Source organism: Ailuropoda melanoleuca, chromosome 17 (genome assembly GCF_002007445.2).
Source record: "Ailuropoda melanoleuca isolate Jingjing chromosome 17, ASM200744v2, whole genome shotgun sequence".
Taxonomy (NCBI): Eukaryota; Metazoa; Chordata; class Mammalia; order Carnivora; family Ursidae; genus Ailuropoda; species Ailuropoda melanoleuca.
Window position 1 is genome coordinate 39,552,765 of NC_048234.1, and position 24,822 is coordinate 39,577,586.

Consider the following 24,822-nt stretch of genomic DNA (forward strand, 5'->3'; position numbering starts at 1 on the left):
TAAAGATTTATAAAGTAAAAATGCTCTCAGTGCCAGGTAAGTAGTGGCACCGTGGGCTGTGATGGGGAATTCGACCCAGTGTGGGTTTTCCAGTCTTACATTTTTCTCCGTATTTGTTCTGCTTGGAACTTAGAGCAGGTCTTGAACTCAGAGTAGCCTTTGCTCCGCAAGCTTGCGTGCTCGCTTGCTCTCTCTTTTCATGATGGGAGATTCAGGCTCATTAGTGTGCTATGGTTGCAGCCAAGTGCAGGCATGGAATGAATAATGCATTCTGTTGCTAATATTTTTTTAAACTTAGAAATGTAGATTATTTATTTTCTTTATTGGGTAAGAAACACGTGAAACTGACCCTCTGAACCACTTTCCGGTGCACAGACGTTAGTTGTTTGCACGCTGTTGTGCAGTAGATCTCTAGAACTTTTTCTTCCTGCAAAAGCGAAAGTCTATGCCTTGGAAATAACAACTCCCCTTACTAGCTTACTTTTTGACTTTGGCCAGGTTAATAATTGCTGGAATTCAGTTTGCTCATTGCAAACGACCGCTGAGTTATATTCAAACATTTGTGCCATCTTAGGTCACTTTAGGCAGGATCCTTGTTAAGTTGGCTCCCTCTCTCTTTCATGGCCAAGCCGAGACGAATTTTTTTTGGTCGTATGCCCGCACGGTGTATGCGGATGAACTCATGCCACACTGACCTCCACAGGTCTAGAATCACAAGAACTCTTCAAAAAGAAAATGCAGTGATTGGAGCCAGGGTCTCAAGCTACCTTAAAAGGGGCGAAGTTGTATGACGCAGAATGCAGTTGTAGGGATGTGTAATGCTGATAAGTGAGGTGTCTCTGATGCTGGGGGGCTGGCCAGCCCCCGCCCCCACCTATCCCCCTCCGCTGCTCTTGGTTCCACTCCTCTCCGGGTCCTCACAAGACACAAAAGCACACTCAGATTTCTTCAGTGCTTTTTTTTTTTTTTTCTTTTCCCTTTTTACCCCGGCTACATTTGTTCCCTCTTCTCTGAGCTCGCGCCAGCTCTTTTGACTTTTTGAACTTTTGGTTTTATTCGGAGAGGTAATTTCAAGAACTGTGCTGGATTGTGTTTTGGCACCTTTCTCCTCAGATAGCTGCTATTAGGCGAGAGCGGAGAACCAAAGTGCATTTGGCCGCAGCCTTACCTTTCCCAGCAGAACGACATCATATAAAATAGGTTTTTTCCCATTCAGGCGCTCTCTTGAGAAACAAAACCCTGCACGTACGTCTCCCCCCACACTCTCTCTTCTTGCCAGTGCAGTTGAAAAGTGTTCCCTTAGTGTTTACTCAGTGGGCATTTTTGCTCACGTAAGTGGGGTATTTGGTTGCTGGAAGGTCTTAGAAAATTTGGGAAAATGGAAATTATAAAAACTTCGGGTGGCATCTGAGCTGAAAGATCTGTTGTTTTTATCACATATTCGTTAGCTGAGCATCTGGCTTGGTGTTCTCTGTGCCGTATACGTGAGTTAATCAGTATTTGCAATCTTTGCGTACCTCTGAGAAAGACCTGTAGTGGCTGTGGTCTGGTGAATGGGCAGCACCTGCCAGCCTTACGGACGTCTGCAGCTCTGCCGACACGTCCCTGGACCCCTCCCCAGGGACCACGGACTACTTTATGACACTCCGGGGTAATCCACATCCCTGGGAACTGTCCACCCTTCCTCTTGGGAGCCACGGAATGAAATCTTATTATTCTTCCCGTCTCAGTCGCCCACTCCCCTAACCAGCACTTTGAGAGGATGGAACAGGGGACATTCTGTGCGGTTGTGGCTTAACTGGCCCCTCAGACGTTCTGATCGCCTCTCTCGTCCCATTCCCGCTTCCTGCTGGTCCGGTTTCTTCTCTGTGTGGCTTGGGCCATCCCAGGGACGGGTCACTGGCTCCCTGTGCTGCTTGGCTTCCTCTCTGCATCCAGAGCCCACGTTCCTCCCAGGCCAAAGGCTGCCATTTTGGCGCTCCAGGCTCAGCCCAAACCTTCCACCTGGCTTTCCTCCATGCTAGTTGTGTGGTACCCACATCTAGACACACCGCGCTCTGAATTCTGGGATGGTAGTCGGGTTCAGCTTGGAGACAGGAGCCTTGGGGGATCACATCCCCAAAAGGGAGAGCATCCCGACTCCAGGACCTGGGTGGCAGTCCCTTCTTAGGCCAGTGTCTGGGACAGGTTAGTAGCAACCACTCCCTATCATCCTTGCGCCTCTTAGAGCCTCCTTTCTGCCTCACGTCATTGCAAAATGTTGCTTAAAAACAAAGGGAAATACTTCTAAAACAACCTGGTATTTGCTTTTTCCTGCTAACTTATATTTTTAAGTAACTGAATGTTACCTGACCTTCTGATGTTTAGCGACTCCTTTTCTTTCCGTGGGTGGAACTTGTTTTTAATGCAGTCAGAGTTCTGTACTGAAGACAAGGGACCGCAGGGCTACTGTGGCGTGGCAGTCGGTATTTGCACGTGCCATCCTCAAATGCCAGTTTCCTCTCCAGGCTGTGAACCAACGCGGTTCCCACGTGTGGCCGCAGTGTGACCCGAATACTGCTGTGTGGACCAAGTTAGACGTGAGATATGGGCTCCCGGATCTGGACTTCCCTTGGTGACAGAGATGTCCGTGGCCTTCTTCACCCAATATTCGATTGGGAAAGTTCAAGTAGCGTTGATCGTTTTGGAAACGTAGGATAGAATGTTCACTTCTTCTAAGGTCCTTCCAGTTTGGTGTGGATCTTCGCCAACCGTCTGGAGAAAGAGGGTGTAGGTAGGTGAAGGATGAGAGAGGCTTTTCTTGGAGAAGAGAGGGAAGCTGCACTTCACCTGACTCTTTGGGTTAGCTGCGGTGGGACCCCTGCCTGGCATTACCTCATTTCATCCTTGGGTGCAGCCCCAGATTATCGTCACCACCCTGCAGATTCGGGAAACTGGGTCCGTTCTGTCCAGATGCAGGCGTGTGGGATTCTCATTCTCAGACAGTAGCTTTTTGGGGAGGAAATTTTTTTTGTCTGAGTCCTAAAATTCTGCCAGGCCCCTGTAGGACTTAGTCTACAAGGCCCATTGCCCATCTTTTAAATGCCGTCATCTTTGGAGGCTGTGGGGGAGGTGAAGGACACAAAGAAGACCCCCTGGGAGCACGAGGGCTCTCCAAGCCTGCCCCACTCACTGTCCTCCTCATCTAGGGCTCGGCCGGTCGCCCTGACCATTACCCCTGGGCAGCGATTCTCAGTTTTCAGTGGATCTGGAGCATATTTGCTCCTCCTCAATTTCCAAGCAGTGACGTTGTAGCTTTTGGACGCTAACCTGGACTTGGCGGACCTTTCTGTTTCTCCAGGGCTGCTTCTCCGGCAGCCATGTTGTTCTTGCCCCTCGTTTCGTAGCATTTCCGCGACGCTGGGAGAGGGCATGACGTGTTGTAGTGTAGCTGTGGGAGTGACGGAAGTCTGGGAGGCCGGACGGCTGTGTGGCAGCTTTTGGTATTATAGCTGCATGCACACATTTGCCCCCCAGTATGTTTTTTGAGGGCAAGACCATGGCCTCCTTTGGCACGCACAGCCTTTAAGACTGTGGTCCAGTAAATGTGGGAGAGTCCAAATAGAGCAAGAAGAACATCATGGTGTAAGGCAAGGGTCACGGGGCTCTCAAGAGCCAGTTGGCCCTGACGTAGATGTTTTTGTTCATGAGTTGCTGATCTGCTTGCTCGGGCTTCAGGAAACCTACTGTTGACCAAGTTTCCGAGAGCGTAAGGAATAAGACGTAGAATACAGTAGCCAAAAAGTGGAAGCAACCCAGCATCTATCAACTGATGAATGGATAAACACAATGTGGTCTGTCCATACAATGGACTGTTATTTGGCCATAAAAAAGAATAAGGTACAAATACTCGCTACAACATGGATGAACCCTGGAAATGTTACGCTAAGCGAAAGAAGCCAGTCTCAAAAGACCGTCTATCGTATGACTGGATTGATATGAAATGTCCAGAATAGGCAGATCTGCAGAGACACAAAATAAATGAGTGGTTGCCGAGGCCAGACGGGGTAGTGGTGACGGGGCAATGGGAGTGGCTACTAATGGGCACAAGGTTTCTTTTGAGATGATGAATATTTCTAAAATTAGATTGTGGTGATAGTTGCACAACTCTGCGAATACACTGAAAACCACTGAATTGTACACTGTCAGAGAGTCAGTTGCATAGTATGTGAGTTCTAGCTCAATAAAACTTTAGAAAACATCTCTGATGGCTCCCTACCTCCCATAGAATGAGGCCACGATCCATAGAATGGTGTAGTGTGTGTGAATCCATGTCCCACCTCCTCCTTATACCCAACCATTTCTCCACGCCTCTCACCTCTGCCCCTGATGCTCAACCCACAGAGAAGCTCTTCCCTTTACTAGATTATTCCATGTTCTTACCCCCAGTCCATCATTTATGTTTCACCTCTGCCTGACATCCCAAACCTTCCCCACCTGGAGAACTCCTACTCATCTCTCAAAGCCCAGCTCACACATCGTCCTCTCTCTCTTTGCCTAACCCACCTACCCCAGTTAGATTTAATTGTTTCCTTAATGTGTGTTTTCATCACCTTTTCGAAGTGTGTTGATGATAGCACTTCCATACCGTATTTTAAATGTTTATGTGTATTTCTCCTGCAAGGGACTGTGGGCTTTTCAGGGGATGTGCCAGCCTTTAACGTATTTGTCTTTCTGCCTCTGTCTCCCTCTCTCTAGAAGAGGGCATGAGTACTAGCACACAGTCCATGCCCAGTAAGGGCGGTTGAAGCTAAATTCAGTCAAGCAGACCAGCAGGGAGATCCTGATGAACAGCAATGAGGGGCCTTTCTAGAATAAGGACAGTGGGGATGACAAGAGGGAATGAGCTGAAAGTCCTGCATCATTTGTGATCTGCTGATAGTAGCCTCTCTCCTGAGAACAGAGCAGTGTGTCGCCCTACCCGATCTCCACGTTGGGCCTGAGAGGGCTGGGCCATCTGTGCGAGCTGGGTGCCTGGGATGAAGAAGGAGTAGACTGGAAGGATAGCCGGCGGGATTCTGAGGGACAGGAACCCACTACGTGCCTGGCATTATGATGCTGGACATCAGTGACAGTCAGAAGTGGGCAGTTAGAATTAAAGCAGCTGATCGTCACTGGCATCTAGTATCATAATGCCCACCACATGGCAGGGAATCAATCAATATTTATGCAAAAGGAAAAGAAAGAAAGAAAAGAGAGGACGTGAGCTCTTCGGACAATCAGAAGTCACCGTTGTCCAACATAGCATTCCTCATAGAGCCAACCTTGCTCAAACCCTGGCATGGCCCCAGGCTGACTGTGCTGTTGAAAGAGATCCCGATCTCATCTCCATCTTTCTTAGAGGCCTCGGGTGGGGGCGGCTCTCTGCTCTCTGCTTCCTTTTCTAACAGAGCAGGGTTTCAGGCTCCCCTCTCCCCTTCCCCTTCACCAAGGTGTTCAGTAGGAGGCAGTCAGCTCCATGCCCTCCTCTGCCCCGATGCCTGGCTTCTGCCAGTGGCTAGACTCTTTAGCGCTCCTGGAGGGAAACTGAGGCAGGAGGTGGTCTGACAGCTTCTCTACCTGCTGAGTGAATGTTCTCTCTTTCCTTTCCCTCCTCTTCCTCTTCCAACTCTGCCTGGTCCGCAAGTCCATCCTGGGACTCAAGGGAAGGACCACTCTGCTTTAAGCCCATTTTACGTCACAGCTTTCCATGTCTTGGGAGGTGGCTCAAGGACGGGCAGCGCCGTCCTTCAGATTGGCAGGTGCATCCGCTCTGATGGGCCGGTGGTCTGTCATCCTGGGATTTCCACGTCGTCAACAACAATTAGCAGCTTTCATCTGAGGCCTTCGGGCTGGATTGTCAGGGAGAATAAACCCTGTCAAGGAGTAGGAGGAGAGCTGGGTCCCTGTGCTTCCTTAGATAATAGCCGTCCCTTGTTTTCAACTAGGCGGGACTGATTGATTTTGGAATAAACCTCCATCTTTGGCTGTGCCGGCTTGGTTTACTTCCCACTGGCCTTTTGTTCCAGCACCTGTTCTAGTGGCCCGGGCTGAAGAGATGTCTGGCTGCCCCGGCTTTTCCGTTTGCCCCCATTTTGATTGGCCTCGTTATTTCTCTGGGTCTTCAAAGCTTGGATTGAAGCCATTCAAGTAAAAAGAGACTGGGTGTATGCTGTTGAGTTTATTTCCCTTTATGTGAGTACTTTACTTCAGGACATCTGTGTGGACCAGTTGGAAGCAGAGCTGGTTTCTCTCTCGGCCCTTTCTCTCCCACCCACGTCCCCACCGTCTTGCCCACGGCAGTGCTTCTCATCCCTTGTCATGTCATGTCAGTGCGCTTGCCCGTGGCCATTTGTTCGGAGCACGGGGGTAAATGGCTGAGGCTGTTTGTGGCTGGAGATGGCCACCCTTAAGGTCCATCCAGACACCAGAGGGCTGGGGCTCCCGCGCCTCTGCATGCTTGTACCCCATTTGTGGTACCCAGGTCGGCAGGCTCAGCCATTGAACTCTGGGATGCCATACCCAGAAGGCCATGCGTGGCCTGTCTCGTGGGCTCCCTGCCTGAACCAGCCCAGCCAGGGATTCCTCCCTCTCTGGGGCCAGATGTGCCTAGCATTCCTACATCTCCTGGCCACCCTAACGTCCCAAGGACTGGACAGCGTTCACAGCCAGCCTTGTGCATATCACCTTCATTGCTGGTGTGGCATTTCCCGAATGTTCTCCAGGATCCACATCTTTCTTGAAATGTAGGGCCCATGACTGTCTGCAATCCTTAGGATGTTGGCCAGTGGGGGATGGGCCTTATGCTTCAGGTTCTAAATCCACACTGCGTTCCCTGCACTCGTATTAAGGATCTGCTCTGACACTGCGTTCCCTCTCTGGCATGCCAGCACCTGCTTTTTCCCATCTGAATTTGCTTATAATTTCACCGGGCGTGGGTACTGCTGACTCTCCTGTTCTACCCTCCCTTTCTTCTTCCCCACCACTCCCATCAGAACGGAAGCCTGGGTGTCTCCAGATCCCCTCCTCATCACTCTAACCCAGAAACCTGAAATTCTGCAAGTGTCCACACAGGGCTCCCAACACGGCCCTTTCTTGCACATTATTATCTCTCTTCAAGGGCGTCCTTTGGTCTCATGGAATTATTTGGGAAGCACATTGAGCCATTTTCTACAAAGGTTTTCATGCCTGTCGTCTTCCACTTTTCCCCTCTTTTCCTTCCTGAACTGATGGACTCCGTTGTCTTTGTTTCTAGAAGTTTTCTGGAAGTCTAAACTGATTTTATCACTGTGGCATATTTTTATGCTCCCTCCTCCATCCGTTCCTCTTTCCCATTCTCTCTATCCAGGATGGAAACAAAACTGCAAGTAGGGAATGAGAAAACAAGCAAGCGCTCAGAGTTGGGGGGGGTGCTGGGGAGGGAGCTATGACAAACGGGAATTCGCCGTAGGAGTGATGACCGCCTACATGAGACATCCCGGGGGTGTGACGTGTCACCCCATTGCCTGGTCACCCAGAAAACAACCATCCGCGTTTTCTTCTCCAGGGAGCTGGCTCTAACCAACCGCGTCTCTGAACCAATAGTATGTTTTCCCGAGTTGCAATCATTTTGATCTAGTCCCTGGGCAGAGGGCAAGTCGATCCTGTCCCCTGAAAGAGGAAGAGAAACAGAATTGGTTTTGGTTTGTTGGCTTCTTTTATAAATGCCTCACTATATTCCTCATAAAGCTTCTTCAATTTAAAAAAAAAAGTGGGGTTTTTTTTGGGGGGGTTGTTTTGTTTTAGTAGCTTGTCTAGCTGAAAACCGAGGCCTGCTGTTTGAAAATCTGCCTCAGCACACTGTGGCCTTGGATTTGAGCATGCTGTCATTTAAGCGAGGGGCTGCATAGTCCTGTGTCAGGGAGCACTCGGACCAGAGCACAGCTGTCATTCAGCGGTGGCCACGGCCACCGGCACCTTCTTCCCAGCTGGGAAATGCGGTCTGCTCCTGCCTGCTGGTATTGATAAATCATGATGCTTTTTTTCGTTAGTGTTCTGCTTCTGTCTTGGGTACTAAAAAAAATAGTCATGGTTCTGCTCTTTCATTAACGAATGAAAGTGATTGCTTTCAAATGTGAATTTTCCCATAGAGGCCATGCTTTGATCCAGCTTCACAGATTAGTCCCTCATGATGATAGAAGACCAGATTTTTGAAGCAAGGGACCTTGGAGGTCCCAACTTATTTCCAAATATGTGTCTTTCTACAAGATTGGAACCTTCCTTTTCCCGCCCGCCACTGGCAGAAGTCATGGGTTCGTTCCCTCACACACAAAGTATACATCCCCAAAACCATATAGACCCTCTCTCCGTTTATTATTCAATACCATTTCAGGCTTTCTTGCCAATGACAGCCGTCTGTCCCCCTTGAATTGTGGAGGCCCCCATGTCTGCCAAGATACAAAGGAACTGAAATAAAAGTACCTTCTGGAGAGTTTGCGGATCAGACAGAGCCGCCCAGATGGAGTGGTTACATGGTGGACTGGAGGCGGGTTGGGAGTGGAGGTTTGAGACAAGTTAGGGCTTCTGTGGAGGTTTCTGGACATTGAAGTAAAAGGAGTTTTGACGTTTCCCCAGCAACTACTATATGCCATGCTCTGTGCTACGTGCCTTTCATTTCATCTCGTTGAATGAAGAAGCCCTGAGAAACATCAGCCTCTTTAGGAAGCTTGGCCTGAGCAGCGGAACCTGTCGGATAAGGAGGTGAACCGTTTCCCCTATACCTGGAAGGGAACTCAGGCGGCTGTGTTTTTTCTGAATAATCGCCATTCGTGGAGGACATTTTATGTGCCTGGCATTGAGCTGAGTACATTCTAAATGGCATGTCATTTAGTCCTCCCAGAAGCCCAAGGAGGTAGGGTTCTGAAGGCTCCATTCGGGGTGTCTTTATAACCAACCACTGCAAAGCTTCATGACTCGAAATGACAGCCATTATTTGTTTTGATCATGGATCTGTGGTGTGGGCGCGGGTTCACTGTGCCAGCTCATCTCTGCTGCCTGGAGCATCTGCGGGGCTGCTGCGTGGGGCTGGGTGTCCCCTTCCAGGGTGTCTCCCTCACCTGAGCGGCAGGTGGTGCTGACCGTCAGCCGGGCATCCGGTCAGGGGTGCTGGCTCTGCTCTGTGCGCATCTGCACTCCCAGTGCAGCTCGGGGTCACCCACAGCAGGGCAGCTGGGTTCCTCGGCCAGGTGTTCCAAACAGGAAATGCAAGCTGTCAGCGTCTTAAGACGGACGCGGCATCACTTCTCTCATCTTCTGTTGGTCAAACGGACACAGAGAGGCTCAGGCTCGAGGTGAGGAGGAAGAGACCAGCTCTCCATGGGTCGTGTAAGAATTTGTAGCCGTTTTGTTCTACCAGAGGCCCAGGAAGGTGAAGTGCCTTACCCTGGATGCCACAGCAAGCACGTGGGTAGGTTCCCCTTCTTAGGGATTCTGTGGCACTCCTGAGTTGGCCAGAGCGCCTGACTGACCTCAGTCCAGATTTCTGTACCTTTTCCTGCCATTAACTGGGCCTATATATCAGCCTCACCACATCTGCAGACACCCAGTAAAAAGCACATTCTAGAAACATTCCTAAATCACTTCACTTGGATTTGGAATTGGCTTTAGGAGCAATCCCGGCAGAATCCTAGGCTTGAAAAGGAAAGAGCCATCTTTAGATTTGGGAACGATGACGTGTGGGTCACAGAGTGTCTAGTGTTCTGTGACCGTGTTGTTCCTGAGCAGGGCTTGGCGAACTGCAGCCGGTGAGCAGCTCTAGCGGGGGGGAGAAATCAACAACAAAGCTCTATGTTTTTAAATGGTTGAAGAAAAAAGCAAGAAGACTATATAGCAGAGTCGAAAAGTTGCAGCAGGGACCAAAGAGTCCACAAAGCCTCTGACAGAAAAGTTCATTGACTCCTGTTCTAGAACACAGGATTGGGACCTGTGTTACCAGAACTAGATTTCAGGTCTACAGAAGAAGGACTTTCCTGGCTAGAGTCGTCCGTGAGGAATCGCAGCTCACAGCTGAAGGTTATGCAGGCAGGTGGCCCTGCCTAGGACGCTATAGGTCCATGGTGTGCTGGAAAAGAATGTGTGACAGCCGGCTCTCCAGGCAAGGGAAGCCCTGATTTGTAATGTCTGTCTATTGCTATGGTCCAAATCCCACCATGGCCAGTTTCCAGTTCCAGCATGATGTCACTCCAGGCAGAGCGGGGAAGAGGGGCACCTAAGAGGCTCTTGGAGCCCCAGTTTACCACTGTGACAGGTTCAGGGGATCGGCAGCATGTCACGCTGCCCCGCAGGTAACTCCCAGTGTAGGGACACACATGGGTTTGGGGAGGAACGATAGTGCTGGAACAGCCTTTGAAATTCCACCTGCCTCTCTGAGCTCACAGGCAGCGCTTGCCTAAATCTGCAAACTCGGAAAGATGAGGACTTGCCCCGGCTCCCCAGCTGCTAAGCTCCACCTGCTAGTTCATTGTCCACCCATTTGGTTTCGAAAATCTTGATTTCTACAAAAAATGGTAAGTTTGACTGCATCTGAATTTTAAACTTTTCTAAAGCAGCAAAGTTAAAGAAAAATGACAGATGGGAGAAAACATTGGGAATCTAGAAGAGATCAAGGTTTAGAGTCGAGAGGACGATGGAACACTTGCCAATTGAATAAGATTAAAAAACAATTGACAGTCCAGTGGGAAAATGGAGTGTGTGGACAGTTTACACTCATGCAGATACAAAAGGCTGATAAACGTGGAAATTGAGCCGTCTTTCGATCTGAAAGAGCAGCCGTCTCACTGCGAGTAGGGACATGTAGGGTAGGACAGTGAGTCATTAATGTCGTCCATTGGATTGGCCCAAAGTAATGCTATGAAACACACGAGGTTGTGAAGCCACAGCACGTTCACCTGCTACGAACTGAGGCTAAAAACAGACATATCCCGGGGCCTGGGTGGCTCAGTCGGTTAAGCATCTGCCTTCAGCTCAGGTTGGGATCGAGCCCCTAGTCGGGCTCCCTGCTCAGTGGGAATCTGCTTCTCCCTCTGCCTCTGCCCCTCCCTCTGCTTTCTCTCTCTCTCTCTCTCTCTCTCGCTCTGCACTCTCTCTCAAATAAATAAAATCTTTTAAAAAAATAAAAACAAGCATATCCAATGACCAAGAAATTCCAAATCAGCTATCCATCTGAGGGTCTAGAAAAACTCTCATATCTTGAGGAGGCAACTACGCACACAAAAATCATGGCCTCGTAGTTCGTGATCGTGAAAAATTAGAAACAACATAAAGCCCATCAGCCAGGGAATGGCTACGTAAGCACGGGTCTGGACATCCTATGGCTGTCGGGCAGCAGCTCCGTACCAACGAGCATTGCCAAAGTGAGGCAGCAGATGGTGGAATGTATAGTCTGATACCATTGGTGTTCTTAAAACGTAGTGCTGTGTAGTTCACAAAACACAGAGAAAGTGGTGGAGGGCTACTCAGCCTGTACACCTTGGAGGAGGCGGAGGGGGAGAGGGCCCGGCCTGGGGAGGAGGGGAATAGTCAGAAGGGACTTCTGACTATTTTAATTTTTCTTAAGGAGAATATATTCTTGTGTTTCTTCAGTAATATTTTTAAAAGACCAAGTTGAAGGGGCGCCTGGGTGGCTCAGTCGGTTGAGTGTCCCACTCTCGGTTTTGCCTCAGGTCATGATCTCAGGGTCGTGAGACCGAGCCCTCCATCAGGCTCTGTACTCAGCATAGAGCCTACTTGGGAGCCTCTCTCTCTCCCTCTGCCTCTCCCCCCGCACGGTGCTCACACTCTTTCTTTCTCCCTCTTCCTCCCTCAAATAAATAAATCTTAAAAAAAAGAGAGAGAGAGACCTAGTTAAAGTTCTGTTCTGCCCAAATGGAGTGGCTTCTGTGAGAGAATGTGCCAGCTCCCTGGGTAAGCACAGACCTGCTAGGGTGGCCATCTGGGGGCTGCATGGCAGGGCGGGGGAGTGTCTGGGTGTGGGGGTCACTTTGGCCCATGAGACTGAACTTCCCTGGAGGACTGTCCCTCATCACCTCTCTCACCTCCACTCAGGTCTTGGTATTCCTTTTACGCTATTGACTAAGCAAGAAACCACTTTGTCCTGATTCTCTTGTTGCACTCTCTAGACGGGACCATGTCAGAGAAGTCTTTATTTGGCAGGAGAGATATGGTCACAGTGAGTAGATGGTGTTGGGTTGGGACTGCCAGCATTTCTTCCTGCTTGCCTGCGCCCGCCTCCCCCCTCAGCACGCACTTTCTCCCGTCGCCCCCTGGCTGCCCTCAGGCCCATCTAGGTTCCTCTGTGTCCAGACCTAAGGAAACAGAGACAAGGCCCACCTTCCAACTTAAATGTCTAAGAGCCCCCCTCTTCCCCAGGTTCGTGGTCTCAGGAATGTCTCTTCATTTCAGGGAAACCCTGCTTTTTAAGCACAGTGAGTAGCCTCACTGCCACATCAGAATCTCACCCCATAAGCTGGCATCTGGACAAGAGACCCAGCGAGTAGCTCTCGGGTTTTCCTCATCAGACACCTGCGACTGAGCGCAGTGAAGGCCAGGGACGACTGCCCGGCGTATTCATACACTTGTTGACTCATATCCTCAGTCATATTTGTCTCCTTTCATCTTCATCCCCAGTAGTGATAATGAGTGGTAGGTATTATTATCCCCATTTTATAGACAGAGAAACTGCCTCTGAAAGTAACTTAACCTATCTGAAGTCACAGAGCCCAGACTGACCCAGAGTGCCTGCCTCCAACGCCATTTACAGTTGGAGTGATGTTCTTTCCATAGGGATTTCATTCCAGAAACCCTCAGAAGGCTCCTCCCTGCTTCCTGCTCCGCCTCTCTGGGTAAACTGAAAGATCACCCTCCCCCCCCCCATGAATTTTGAGTGCCGGGCATGCTGTTCTGTGAGAATCCCCAGAACTCCTTTTAAGTTGTTCCTTGAACTTGCATTTGAGGTGAAAACAGAAAATGTATTTTCAGATACAGCTTATGTTTTGGAGTCAAAGGAGGCAGGGCTAATTCAGAGGACGTGTGAAGATTAGGAACTCTTTGATGCTATTTATAAGGTACAACACAGCATAGAAGCAGAGAATGGTGTTCCCAGGCCCCCAGTCTAGAATTCACACCCATTTCACATAATCCAGAAGGAGGGTATTGTATTCACCTTTCCCTTCAGATTCCCAGCTTCACTTTTGCATTCCCCAAAGTCCTTAGTTACTCAGGGAATTTCAGTCGGAAGGTGAGAGGTGAGAGTGTGAAAACCCTCCAGGGCTCTCCCTAGATTAACAAGAAAGAACATTCTGCAGGTAGTGAAGACAGTAGAGCTCGGAGCTCTGATTTTTGTCCCCAGGCAGAGCCAGGAAGTGGCTGGGCACTTGCCCTCAACCTTCATGTCACGTCTGCTATGAGAGATCCATCACATCGCAAAGTGTTGGGGGAATTATTCGGGACAGGACCAGATATGCATTTCTCTCCCCACATTTGTCAGACTTGGATTTAAAAGTTTTCTAACAGTGTGCGAAGGAATCCTGCCTTCCTAGGAGAATGTGAAAGCGAGGCTAAGGGGAAACATCAGGGGGTTCTAATTACTTGCGCTGAGTCTCACTGGCTGTAGCCATCCTGTAACATTTTGCTTGCAGCCCGTGGGCTGCTGTCCATTAGGGGTCGGATTGTACCCCCCTCCTAAAAAAAAGAGATATGTTGAAGTCCCAACCCCCAGCACCTCAGAATATGACCTTCTTTGAAAATAGAGCCTTCGTGGATGTCGTCAAGGGACAATGAAGCCGCTAGGGTGGACACTCATCTGGTCGGGCTGGTGTCCTTATAAGAGGTGAAATTGAAGCACAGACACGGACATGCGCAGAGAGACGGCCATGTGAGGGCGGAGGCCTGGAGTGGTGCATCTCCAGCCAAGAACACCAGAGGTTGCCAGCACACTGCTAAGAGCTAGGAGAAGCAAGGAAGATCCCTCTAGAGGGTTCAGAGGGAACACAGTGCTGCTGACACCTTGTTTTTGGACTTGGAGCCAAAGAAACTTGAGATGAGAAATTTCTTTCTTTCTTTTTTTTTTTTTGTAAGATTTATTTATTTGAGAGAGAGAGAGAACAGTGGGGGTAGGAACAGAGGGAGAGAGAGGGAGAGACTCCCAAGCAGACTTCCTGCTGAGTGGGGAGCCTGTCGAGGGGCTCGATCCCACAACCCATGAGGTTACGACCTGAGCTGAAATCATGAGTCTGTCACTTAAGCAACTGAGCCACCCAGGTGCCCCAAGAAATTTCTGTTAATTTGAGCCACCTGTTTGTTGGTGTGGTCCTAGCAAATTGATATGTATCTGCTATACCTCAGCCCTGTAAAATATACATTTCAGTGAAGTAAGATCGAGCATTTCAGTTTGTCAGTCATAGATAATGTGACATTATATTTTCCAAAGATGATTGCAGCATCCTCTCCTGTCCTACATATTGTCGAGAGCCTTGAAGTTACCCCATCAAGAGAAGAGTACTAAAGCCCCTCCTCTTGAATCTGGAGGAGCTGTGGACTTGCTTTTAGTGCTGCGTGACTGCTGAGACAGCTTCCATTATGTTGCTAGAACGCTGGTCCTGGAGCCCGGAACTTCCATGTCAGCAGTCTCCTTGTCTTGAGTCTGCCATGCTGTGAGGAAGCCCAAACTAGCCCAAATGGAGAGGCTGCATGGGGCCATGAGTTCACATGGAGAGAGGTGCCCAGACAGCCTCCCCAAGGCGGTCCAGCGTCTCTGTAGTCCCAGCTGCAGCTCCTGTCTGCTTGCCACCCCTGTGACAGACCCTAAGCCAGCGCTACCCAGCCAAGCCTTCCCGGATTCCTGATCCATAGAAACCGTAGGACATAAGGAAATGATTATCGCGTTTAGCGTACTCTGTGCTCTGCATTGGTTGCTTTCCTTTCATTTTAATTTTAAAAATACATTGTATTCTTACTTCTGATTAAATAGATTTGTATTTAGAGCAGATGGAACACAACTGCAAAATCTCAGTGGCTTGACATAATAGGATTTCTCTCTCCGTCAGAGTCCAGTGTGAATGTTACAGGTTGGGTGGCTGTCCTCCAGGCAGTGACTCAGGGATCCATATTCTTTCTTCTTAATATCTCTGCTGCCCCTGGTCCTTGTCGAGGTCCTCTGCTGGGTCATTGGCGTTCAGGTAGCCAAAGAGGGAATGGAGAGAGTGCGTGGAGGATAGTATGGGATATGATGGAGGCCAGGCCTGAAGGTGGCACTCGGCATTTTGGTCCACATCCCACTGGCTAGAGCAGGTTGTGGCCTCGAGAGCCGGGAGGTGCAGATGAGCTGTGTGCCCGGGCGGGAAAGGCAAGGATGGTGGGAGCACAGCAGTCGCTCTGCCATATCCCCACTCTGGCTCGTAGAATCTTAAGTTGTCAGAGGCAGCCGGGTCTGAGAGAGCTGCTTCTCTGAGTGCAGTCCATTGGCACCAGGATCACTGGAGTGACTTGTTCAACTGCAGATTCTGGGGCCCCACCTGTTGAGTCAGAACCTCAGGAAGTAGGTTCTAGGAAATTCTACTTTTACCAAATTCCCCCAGTTATGATGCACAGGAAGGTTAGAGAGTCACTTGGCCCAGTTGTTCAACCCTCTCATTTTACAGATAGCAGAGTTGAGGCCCACAGAAGTGCTGGGAGCTCCATACTTTCCTCCAAGCCACCCACAGCCTAGGGCCAGAGCCAGGGTTGGGGTCCCGCGTGCTGAAGCCCCTCCAGTCCTATTACCATGCCACCTCCCAGGGCCCGTGTCATAGCAGGCCAGGACCCTGAGAGTGTGCCCTCAGTTGTTCCAGTGGCCCCCCATTCACCAAAGGGGGAAACGAGCCCAACACTGATGAATCATAGCATATGCCTTGAAATACCTCATCGGGTGTACTTAGCTTGTAGCTAAGAGTCCCCTGCAGTTTAGCTTAGGACCAGATCTAGTCCAGGACGTGTCCTGCTACACCAGATCTAGTCCAGAAGACATCTTGGACAATTCCTAGCAAAAGTCAGGAACCCTGAGTAGTGTTATAAGTTAGAAATTGGAATTCTATAATCATTTCTCTATGTCACTTTGAAGGCCCTCTTTGTTTTTAAAATTCTCACGTGTCCTCACTACATTCCATGACAGCTACCTTTTAGGGGAGGCATTGGCAGTAGAGGAAGGCATGGCGAGGAGAGGGAACTTTCCTATTTTCCAGCTTTCTTAGTGAACACAGCAATGCTTATTAGCATGCATTTCACACAATTTCCATGATAATGCTATAATTTCAAACACTCTGAGTCAAAGACCTAATAAAGGAGGTTAGACTGGCTTTCTCAATTTGCTGCACAGATTCCTCACCTCTCTCTCCCCGTCAATCTTCCTTCTCCTAAGCAAAATGTAAAATTTGAAACAAAGAGTGGAAATATGGTTTTGGCTGATCTTGTTAACATCCCGCTGTTCACCAACAACATTGTAAGCGTTTGCGTTCTGGTTCTGAGTATGGATATGGGAAAAAAATCCTCTCGTCACTTTCAACCTTCTGAGATTTGGGGAGAAAATGAGGTAAAATAGACAATAATGCTTATCGTGTCCCCAAACCTTAGCTGAAGTCATTTAGTGTTGATTACCTTGATTAATGACTAAATATTGATAAGCTATATTTAAAATGGATGGCTAGAACATCCGCCTTCCCATCCTGGTGTGAAGGAGAATGTATATATGTGTCATGGCCTTCAAGGCAGCAGGAAACCAGTGATGGGTCCAGGCGCAGTGAGGTGGGGGCCCTCCCAACACTGCTGACGTCCATCTGAATGATTCCCTGGATGAGCCACAGCATGGACCTTACCACGGACACCATGAGATTTGACCAGTGCTTGCAGAAGGGTGACGGAGAAATCAGAGATGATTCGTGCCTCCCTCCTCTCAGTCTTGGTCAGGCACCGCCACTTTGCAGGCTGGTTCCTCACTGTCCTTCATTCTGCGGGCCCCAAAGTTGTTCCTGGTTCTCACTAATGTGGTCAGGAAGCACTGCGGGAGTTGAGTTGCTCAAGATAGCAAGACTGAATGGGGCAGGAGGTGACCAGGCCCAGAGAAAGGCAAACCTGGTTTCTGTTGGCGGAACCAGGTGAACCTACCCAGTTCCAGATAGTGTTCTGGTCACTATTGCTGTGTAGCAAACTACCCCCAAATCTGGTGGGAGGCAGGGTAGGTTCCCAGGGAAGCAAACTTTGAGATGGAGAAGAGTGTATAGGATGTTGATTAAGACCTGCCCTTAGGATCAAGACATGGAACAGAGGGGAAGGAGCAGGCATGGGCAGAAGAGGTCGTGTTGCCTTGCAGCTCAGTGTCAGCCCCAGCAGGCCCAGCAGAACATTCTGAAGGACCCTTAGAGTTACCCTAGGTTGGACTGAGATAACCTGGCCTTTATGTCAGAGTAGGCAGACTACAGCCTGTGAGCCAAATCCAGGTGGTCACCTGTTTTTATAAATAAAGTTTTATTAGAACACAGCCACACCCCTTCATTTACATATTGCCTAAGGCTGTTCTTGCCTTACTTGGGCAGAGCTGAGTAGTTGTGGCAGAACTCTGGTTTCCCAAAGCCTGAAATATTTCTATCTATCCCTTTATTGAAGTCCGACAGCCCGGCTTTATGTTCCTACGCCCAGCAGCGTGACCAGCAGAGGCCAGCTCTAGTGTTCCCCCACCCCCCCCCGGAAGTCAGCTAGCAGCTCCTTCCTCCACAGGGAGCATGGGTGGTGCCCACGGTGCCTACCATAGCAAATTAAAACGACCATTTTATTTTGCACACGATTTTGTGAGTCAGGAATTCTAGAAGGACTCAGGTGGAGTCTGACTTCCATGGCATCGGCTGGACTAAAGGATCCACTCCCAAGATTTCCTCCTTGCTTAATGCACCTTGGCCTCTTTCTGTCTTTATGGGGCGCCCCATCTTCCGGGGTTTCTTCATACCACATGGCGGTTTGGGGATCGTCACACTTCTTCGTGAGGGCTTCAGCATGTGGTAGCCACGGGCCTACGGAGACCCACACCGAAGCCGGCAGTCGCTCTGCCGTGTCTTATTGGTCAGAGCGGCCTCAAGATCTGCTGAGCGTCAAGGTGGGAGCCACAGAGGCACGATCACAGCTCCGAAGAGCCTGTGGCAGGACACGCTGTGGCGCCGTCCTTGGAAAATACGGACTGCTTCAGTGGGCCCGGTAGCTGGCTCGCCTCGGTCACAGAGCTCCTCGTGCTTCCCGGCCCCACGGTCACCCTCATCCCGTGGGTGGCTTGAAATGGCCATGAGAGGAATAGGACACCTCGGGAATGGACTGGACTGGGCCTCGTCCCCGCCGCCACCCCCAGAGAGCCCGCTGTTGACCATGGACCAGCACACCACTGCCACTGTGGGAGGCTTTTAGTTGGAAGCCAGAGGAGAAGAAAAATAGTATTTATTGAGCGCCAAGGGGCTCCACGTGCCCTGGCCCCCCAGAACCACTCTGTAGTATGCGGTGGTTTCTTATTTTACAGAAGAGGAATCCCAGGCTCAGTGAGGTGGGGTCATGGGGCAGGATTTGAACCGGGGTCTCTTCACCCCCTGCTGTCCTGTCTCACAGAGCCTAGAGCCCTCAGGAGAATGAAATGGTTGCTCTTCAGTGACCCAAAGGAAGCTCAGGTCAGGTGTGAGGTGGGGAAAGCTGCCTGACAGAAAAGGAACAAAAGGCTGGCCTGGAGTGGCAGCGGGGTTTCTAGGAAAGACCTAGGCCCTCACCTTGCACCACGATTTGGGGTACTAACGGGTTCACCCCGTCTCCAGGCATCCAACCCCCAGCCACTTCTCACTGTCAGGAAACTTCCGATGTGTCTAGAGGCATAAGTGGTCCCTCCTTTTCCACCCCCTTAGAGTTGAAGGAATCCCTCTCCCTGTTTTGTTGGTTTTAAGAGGAATAAGGAGACAGAAAAGTGAGGAGTGGTGGGCACCCAGTGTGGAGTTCATGGCCAAGGGCTCCATGGAGAGGAGAGGGCAGCAAGGCTGGGGGGCGCAGGCAGGGGAGGCCCCTACCTCAGGAGTGTTGGTGCCGCCTGCAGGCCTCTGCTGTCCGGGTGGGGCTCCTGGCCTTCCTGGCTGGCTCGGGCTCTGGGGCCTGCTTGGGTCCCAGGAGTCACCTCGCCTTCTGGATAAACAGCCAGATGTTAAATATCAGAGGGAGGCCGTGCATCAGGAGAATGCAATTAAAACTTCGAAATATGGTCCTCGCTTTTTAGCGTGCTAAGACTCCCCTGGGGCGCTGGTTAGATATTCTGCATTTTTCTGTTCCCGTTCTCGGAAACTCAGGCAGCAGGCTGGAACGGAGGTCCAGAATATCCATTTTTGAAAGACCCCAAGCAGTCCTGATGCTCGTGGACCTGGGGCCAGGCTAGGAAAAACAACAACTTAGAGGATGAAGGGGCAGGATCTGACCCTTTACTTTAAGACGTCGGCTTTTATGTCAATAGAGTTGAATCGCGTAAGCACCAGTTTTCTTTTCTGGGTGCGGGAGGGGTAGGTATGTTTATGGAGCTGTCTTGCTGAAAGAAAGATAATGAACACAGCATCTATGCACATAATTGCAGTTAATTATTATGTTGTGAATGTATGGTTAAACTTGAGAAAAGATGAACTTATAAAAACTCTTATTAAAAGTTCCCTGTTATTTGCCGTTAATTACTGCCGTGGATTTCTTCGGGGAGTTTGAGTTTGTTTGCCTACCCACTGGCTATAACAAAGTTTTGAGCTCTTGCTGTGTGCCTGGCACAATGTGAGGACCGGGGAACAGCGGGGGGCTGACCTCTGCCCAACAGGGATTTACAGGGAGACTGAGTCATAAATCCCTACACATAAATCCCTCGTGCATTTCAAATTAGCATATGTTTATTTTTATTAGTGAAGGTATTTGTTAAATTCATTACTGAATATGACTGTTTTATAAACATACAAGTATTTATGTATAAACAGATACAAAACAACAGTAAGAAAATCCTTGTAGGCCATATATTGTGATTTGGGGCTTAAAAGCATTGATTAGCATACAGATTATGAACTTTCCAGGCATTCTCTGATTGCACGAGGAAGATATGTTCTATAAATTCTGCACAAAGTTGGCTTATCGTTTTGTTTTTAAATCAGTGAGTTAAGACTTCCCCTGTACGTATGTGTAAGTAAGATGTTTTGAAGATACGTTTCTCCCCCCATCACATCGCTGCTCCCTGCCCTCACCCGTGAACCCAGCCAGCACATGGGAAGGATGGTACCCGGGTGCTTTCCAGCACAAACGTACCTGAAGGCCGAATTCCCATCCAGTGGTGAGAAACGGGGAGAATTCTGATCCTCGCTTAGCAGTCTCAGCTTGCCATTCTCTTGCCTGACATTTGAGCCCGCCAGTCGTCTGCATAAGAGAACAAATGGGTAGGAAACCGAACTGTCCCCAGTAACCTCTGCTTCCTGGTTTTCAGAGTTGCAGGTGGCGAGCTGTTTGACTTCTTGGCTGAAAAGGAATCTCTGACTGAAGAGGAAGCAACCGAGTTTCTCAAACAAATTCTTAATGGTGTTTACTACCTGCACTCCCTTCAGATTGCCCATTTTGATCTTAAGGTATGTTCTGCTGAGTGCAAACCTGAGAGAAGGTTATGCAAATCACAGCATTGTTTGGTTGGTTGTTGAGAAAAATTGAGGCATCTGAAAAGCATACTTTTTTTTTTTAATCCTGTGTGAGCGTAAAAGATGGAATTAGGAAGATAAATCAGCAGGTTTGTAGTGCCTGCCTACTCAAGGATTCTACCCTTCTGTGGGATAGAGGCTGAAGATGAGCGATGACATTTAGGAATCCTTGGGGAACAATCAAAGGGTTTTTCCAGCCGGATCTCTAAGCATCGGGGGACTGCTGTTGCTTATGGGGTGTTTTCAGCCTAGAGTGGCCACTGGCTGCCCAGTTGCCAACCCCTATAGCTGCAGGGCATGTAAGGCGGAAGATGTCTTGATCTCTCCTCTCCCTCTTGATGCAAAGGCCCGACTCTGTCACTGGCACTTGATCAAGACAAACTCTGAGATTGGCTAATTGGGGCCTTTGCCTGCCTGGAGGCAAAGCACTGTGGGAGATAAAAAGGCATGTCACACTTGTAACTGTCAGAGAAGTTACGGTCTCTTTAGGAAGGGAAGGCGTATACGCGAGCAACAGGATGTAAGATTCAAGGTACAGTCCAAGGCCTTGAGAAGTGATCGCAAAGATTGCCAAGTGAATGATTCAGATCATCGGAGCTAGGACAAGACTGCAGAGGAGGGAGGACTTTCTCCATATTTATTGTCGTAGAGCTGTCAAGACCCCATCCGGATCCCTCCAACACTCTCTAACACACACCCCGAACACGGCTGCCGCAAACTCTTGTGGCTCTCCACCTGCCGCCTGGTTTCTGGCCCCGGGAGCTGCAGGTTCCAGGGTAAATGCCCACAGAAGCCGCTTTTAGCAAGGGAGGATGGGGAGATGGTGGGTAAATACCCCGACTCCCTCGTGCTTCAGTTGGAAAACTCAGTGCTACTCCTCCAGTCACCCCCACCTTGACAAGACACCGTGTATGGCTTTCCTTCCTCCTGCTTCCTATTTCCCCATCCCCTACCAAGTATTCCCTGCAGCCCCCTCCCACATAAGCCACTTGCACCTGAATCCCTCTCATGGGTCTGCTCCTGGGAGAACCTAAACCAAGACATTCCTTTTTCCTGGCGTTCTCTTGCAACGACCCTTTCGCCTTCAGGTTTTGGTGGTTTTTTCAGAGGAGGAGACGAATAATTCTGCCACTCTGTCTTCAGCATAATATATCGTAGTGCTGTTTTTTATTGTGGTAAAGTGAACATAGCATAAGAACGACCATTTTAACCATTTCTAAGTGGTCAGCTCAGTGGTATTAGGTACATCCACACTGTTGTCCAGCCATCACCACCACCCATCTCTAGAACTGAGTCAGCTTCCCAGACTGAAACTCTGTACCCGTTAAACCCTAGCTCCTCATCCCTCCGCCCGCAGCAGCTAGCAGCCACATCTCTACTTTCTCTCAGTGGATTTGTCTATTCCAGGTCCTTCTGATAAGTGGAATCATAGATATTTGTCCTTTGTGGTCTGACCTACTTCAGTTAGCGGAATATTTCCAAGGTACATCATGTTGTAGCATGTCTCAGAATTTGCTTCCTTTCTAAGGCTGAATAATATTCTTACACACACACACACACACACACACACACACACACACACTATCCACTGATCAGTTGATGGACATCGCGTTGTTTCCACCTTTTGGTTATGTGAATACGCTGTTTTGAACACTGGTGTACTATTTCTCTCTCTTTTTTTAAGCCCGAAAACATAATGCTTTTGGATAGAAATGTCCCTAAACCTCGGATCAAGATCATTGATTTTGGGTTGGCCCATAAAATTGACTTTGGAAATGAATTCAAAAACATATTTGGGACACCAGAGTTTGTTGGTAAGTTTTTTCGCTCCTGGGCTCCTTTATTTCTCATAAATGTAATGAATTTTGCTGGCAAAATGTCCCCTGCTGTAACATCATCTATTTCCCTGGTACATATTTCTGGTTTATACCTGACGATAGAGTCTGTTGATTCACTTTCTTTCAAAAACTAAACACGTGTTTGTTTCCTCCTAGCTCCTGAGATAGTCAACTACGAACCTCTTGGTCTTGAGGCAGATATGTGGTAAGGAGCATGCCCTTGATGCTGTCATCTTTCTGATTTACTTTTCAATTCTTCTGACATTTGCTTCTGTTTTTGTTTCTGTGTCTAGGAGTATCGGGGTAATAACCTATATTCTGTAAGTACCAAAATCCATGTCTCATATTCCTTTCCTCTTTCTTTGAGACCATATGTCTTATTAACCATCTATGTGTCATGTTGATCTCTTCAGTTTATGCGTGCTTTTTATGTAAACATATTCATTTTACACCCCCAGAATACGTTTAGTTTATACTAATTAAACATTTTCTTCTAATTCGCAATGAGTCATCAGAAACTGCAGCATGATTGCGGAAAGCCAGCGTGGCTGTCCATCACTGCTGAGAACATAGGAAAGGGGTGCTTTTTTAACACTAGATGCTGTTCGAAATTGACTTTTTAAATGCGTCCTAGGCATTAAGCTGGAGCTTTTGTGCATGACAATTAAATGCCCTATAAAATGTAATTGGATTCCGAACTAACTGCCCAAGCACCGGATTATAACCTAATATTTCACTTTCCTTATCAGCTATTATAGGAATGGCATGACAACCCAAGAGGTAATTATTCATGTTCTGCACCCCATTTTATTAACAGCCTAAGTGGGGCCTCCCCATTTCTTGGAGACACTAAGCAAGAAACGTTAGCAAACGTATCGGCCGTCAACTACGAATTTGAGGAAGAATACTTCAGTAATACCAGTGCCCTAGCCAAAGATTTCATAAGAAGACTCCTCGTCAAGGATCCAAAGTGAGTGTCCATTATTCCTGAAGGGTACCTGGCCGTGGCTTCAGCTTGACCAGGGCTGGCACCTGGGTTGTGCATGCGGCCACGTTTACGAGAGCCTGGTTGGTTCTGCGTGGCAAAGGAAAGCATGCCGTGTGGAACAGCCTTGGAAAATGCAGGCAGGGCCCTTTGGACCTGCTCAGTCAGTCCCTGCAGGCACAGTAAATGGTCACAGAAAGACCAATGTTCTTTCTGGCTTTCTTCCACGAAGCAGGCCCTGAACTGCATTTTCCAGAGCAGCTGCTAAGTAGGCCCAGCCGGCATGGAAACAACCTTAGTGTTTGCTTCTATGGTCACAGCATTTTTTTTCTTTCCCCTCCCCCTACAAAGGAAGAGAATGACAATTCAAGATAGTTTGCAGCATCCCTGGATCAAGGTAAGTTGCCTATTGTGATTGGTTTGGTATTACAGGGCATCCTGGAATGCATTTGCCCTAGGGTATTACTAGTCACTATGGGGTCTCAACACAGATCACGTCTGGAGTATTGGTTTTGATATCGGCGCCATATTTTAAGATGGCTGACAGATGGGAATGTCCTAATGATCATAGAGGTGGAGAAGAGTAAGCTGTCACAATGCAGGATTCCAAACAGGGAGTTGAAGGTCAAGTCTACTCAACAGCCATATTTGGTTTGACCTATGGGATGGTGGACCAGAGAATATTTTGAATTTTTTGGAATTGATTTCCAGCATAAGTATCATATCAACTCTGGATTTCCCGTGTCTGTTGTAAAATCTAAAGATCTACCAATACTGGGCCCTCATTCCTTAAGGCCATCCAAACCCTGCACAGCTGTCTTTGTGCCAGAGCATGTGGCCACCCCTGGCATATCTGTATTCCCTGAGACACCCATTGGCATTTGGATTAAAGAACTGAAGTTGCTCCGGCTAGAGCAGAAAGGACTAAGGGTAGGGAATATGGCAGTTACAGAATAAAATCATGCAACTGGTAAGGGGATTGCAATGTAACAACTTGCATTGGAGAAGTAGGTTTAGGGCATCCAGAGAGTTCTGCTGTGTGAACTCCTAGCAGTTGCCTGGGCTCCCTGAGGAGGCAATGGTGTCTCCTTCTCTTGTTAGTGGAACTAATGGCTTCCTAAAAAAGATGCGGTACAAGGGATTCTAATGCTGTCAGACAGGCCAGATTTGCTAACCTCTGAGTCCCCTGCCCGCTCTCAATTACTTGATAATATTAAGTTCACCATGAATCTCGCCATTCCCAAACCCT

The 24,822-nt window shown here is 48.9% G+C and overlaps 1 protein-coding gene across 1 annotated transcript in view; it reads left to right on the top strand.

Annotated features, from left to right (window-relative positions):
- The window catches only part of DAPK1 (death associated protein kinase 1), a 175,234-nt gene that overhangs the window by 100,542 nt on the left and 49,870 nt on the right, over positions 1-24,822 (top strand). The window contains 6 exon segments of the mRNA XM_034646962.1: positions 20,546-20,684; positions 22,435-22,564; positions 22,745-22,793; positions 22,882-22,908; positions 23,406-23,558; positions 23,925-23,970. Of these exon segments, the coding sequence (XP_034502853.1) occupies positions 20,546-20,684; positions 22,435-22,564; positions 22,745-22,793; positions 22,882-22,908; positions 23,406-23,558; positions 23,925-23,970 (544 nt within the window).